Consider the following 2,699-nt stretch of genomic DNA (forward strand, 5'->3'; position numbering starts at 1 on the left):
GCCAATCATTCCAGGCTACAGCTTGGGTATTCGTATTTTTACGCCATGTACGAAGGACACGCACTCTTATTTTAGGACGGTATAGATCAGCTGCAATATTAAAATTATTATATTCTTATATATAATATGTACTCCTACCAGGAAATTATTTGCATAAATTAATATTTGTCTAAATTCTAAAATAAAAACTTTTTTAAAAGATTTAAAAATATAATGCAGCAAAAAATGGTTATTCTCTTTAAAGATTAAAATAAAATAAAAAGATACAAAATAATCAGAATATGTAGATAAATCAAAATTTGTAAAAGGATACTCACAGGGTGTTGATAATTCACTAATCTTGTGTTTATTGCGTATTATTTCTAAGGTCTGAAATAACATAATATTAGTCTTTCAATTCAAGATTTATAATTATTATATTAACAGTTACATTTCACAAAAAAGTTACATTAAAGATCTATATTATTACTGACTTAAAATGTTTTGCTAAACAATCTGCCTGCTTTTGTTATCTTTTATTTTTGCTTTGTATTTTTATTCGAAGAAACCTTCTAGACAAGTTTCAGTTTCATTCTACAACTCTCAACCATTTACTAATGGTAGTAACGACGATAGATACCTCGGCATTGATTTTAAGTAGCCTATTCCTTTGCAACATCACAGTGACCTCGGGTGAGGTCCGTCTGCTTTCATCGGGAACAAACAGAGGATGTAATACAGCGGGCCAATCGTACAAGTCCAGGGGAAACTCTCCAATGGAATTAGCATCGACGGCCGTGACGCCGTTACTGATGACCTGACTAGCGACGACCTGCTGTTGCTGACCCTCCTGCTGGACGATCGAGCTGTCGTTCGAATCATTCCCGGTTTCCACTCCCGAGTCTATCGACGTCATGTTTACATTACAGCACGCAACACTACCGCTGATACCACTGTGATCGGGTAGCACCGCCTCTCGCCCTCGCGAATCCGCAACGTCGTCCATCGGTATAATTTGTCTCACAGAGAATTTATTAGAAATTAACTCACGTATCAAGAATAGGATTAACGAACAATCGAACTTTTCGCTCTACTTTTAACAGCCTTGAGAACTTCACTCTGACAGCTTTCTTAACTGTTTCTTAATCATCTCTCTCTCTTTCTCCTCTTCATACATACCTCCTACTTACTCTTATTACCTATTGCTTATTTGCTCCTCGGCGCTGTGTCACGTGACAATATAGACATCATATAATTGGTCCTGACTGCGATTGCGACTCGAAAAATGGACGGACGACCAAAAAGTAATCGCGAGTCTGACGAGTCGTAATCCCTGGCCGTTGCTTCCTGATTGGTCGAAAAAAAGTCGCAGTCGCAATTGCGGCCGCAGCCGCGAGTCATTGGGCGAGTTCAAGACAGCAAAGCGGCTAGGCGCTATGCTTGCCGAGCGAATGAGTATGATTGGTTCTTACTTAAGGATCCAATCAATCATGTTTAATTGCCCGGCGAGCAGACTTAGCCATTTTGTTGACTTGAACACACCCATTAGTGTAATACAGCTTTAAAGCCGGTTCTACATTAGTTGCTAGCTGATCGCAAGTTTGTTGCGACAGCCAATCTGAAACTTGCATTTTGAAATCAACGCAAGAACCGACTTTAGGTAAAATATGTATTTTATAATTCGAAGTTGCACTTTTACATTCAAATTAAATCAGCGTACAACTGCATTAATATATGTACATCAGTGCGCAGTAGTTCTTCCAATCGAATTCGCCATATGTAACCGAATTCTTAAAAACCGCAGCACAGACTTTTGCATAACGCATAGTGCATAAGCGAATCAACTAATCAGAATCTTTCCTTTCCTCCCATTCCACGGAAAAGAAGAATTTCGATTGTTTGATTCCCTTATGGTATATTCACACAACTTGCATAGTCACATAAACGTATGCATAAAGAAAATTATCCAATCACATTTTACGTGCGCCTTCATAGGAGAAATGCGATTGGATAATTTTCTTTATGCATACGTTTATGCGGCTATGCAAGTTGTGTGGACATATACCCTTACATACTGTGTATTATGCATTATGCAAGTCTGTGCTGCGGCCTTAAGCGGCGAGCACAGATTCTTGCATAACACATAAAATATAAGGCATAAGAAAATCAATCAATCAGAATCCTTAATTTTATGGAAAGGAAGGAAATAAAAAACTTTGATTGGTTCATTTTCTTATGCATTATGTGTTATGTGTTATGCATAAAAAAATATACCAATTAAAATCCTCCGTTTTTTTCCCTTCCGTAAAATAAAGAATTCTGACTGATTCTTAGGGCCATTCCACACAAACTTGCATAACCGCATAACCATATGCATAAAGAAAATTATTCAATCACATTTCTGCCATAAAGACAAACGATTGGATAATTTTCTTTATGCGGTTATGCAAGTTTGTGTGGAATGGCCCTTATGCCTCATGTGTTATGCGTTAAGATGTCTTTTTGTGCTGACGCTCAATACTCATTTTCAGCGTCAATATAGATTACGTAATCAAAATTGACGCTTGATATTCGTCAATTTCTATCACGTGACTTATTTTAACGCTGAAAATGAGCGTCGAGCGTCAGTATGAAAAGGCACCTTTAAGCAGTCTGTGCTCCCACTTTATCTATTTCTTTTCTTTGCACTCATTTTCCGACAATAGGTGCATCCAGAAGCA

At 37.6% G+C, this 2,699-nt stretch overlaps 1 protein-coding gene across 1 annotated transcript in view; it reads right to left on the bottom strand.

Annotated features, from left to right (window-relative positions):
• LOC108756171 overlaps window positions 1–1,163 on the bottom strand; it is a 2,670-nt gene extending 1,507 nt beyond the window's left edge. The window contains exons 1-3 of the mRNA XM_018499777.1: window positions 620–1,163; window positions 318–369; window positions 3–90 (exon numbers count right to left, since the gene is read on the bottom strand). Of these exons, the coding sequence (XP_018355279.1) occupies window positions 3–90; window positions 318–369; window positions 620–985 (506 nt within the window). The 5' untranslated portion in view covers window positions 986–1,163. The remainder of the gene's footprint in view (window positions 1–2; window positions 91–317; window positions 370–619) is intronic.
• Between the last annotated feature and the right edge of the window lie 1,536 nt (window positions 1,164–2,699).

Source organism: Trachymyrmex septentrionalis, unplaced genomic scaffold (genome assembly GCF_001594115.1).
Source record: "Trachymyrmex septentrionalis isolate Tsep2-gDNA-1 unplaced genomic scaffold, Tsep1.0 scaffold97, whole genome shotgun sequence".
In the NCBI taxonomy this organism is placed as follows: Eukaryota; Metazoa; Arthropoda; class Insecta; order Hymenoptera; family Formicidae; genus Trachymyrmex; species Trachymyrmex septentrionalis.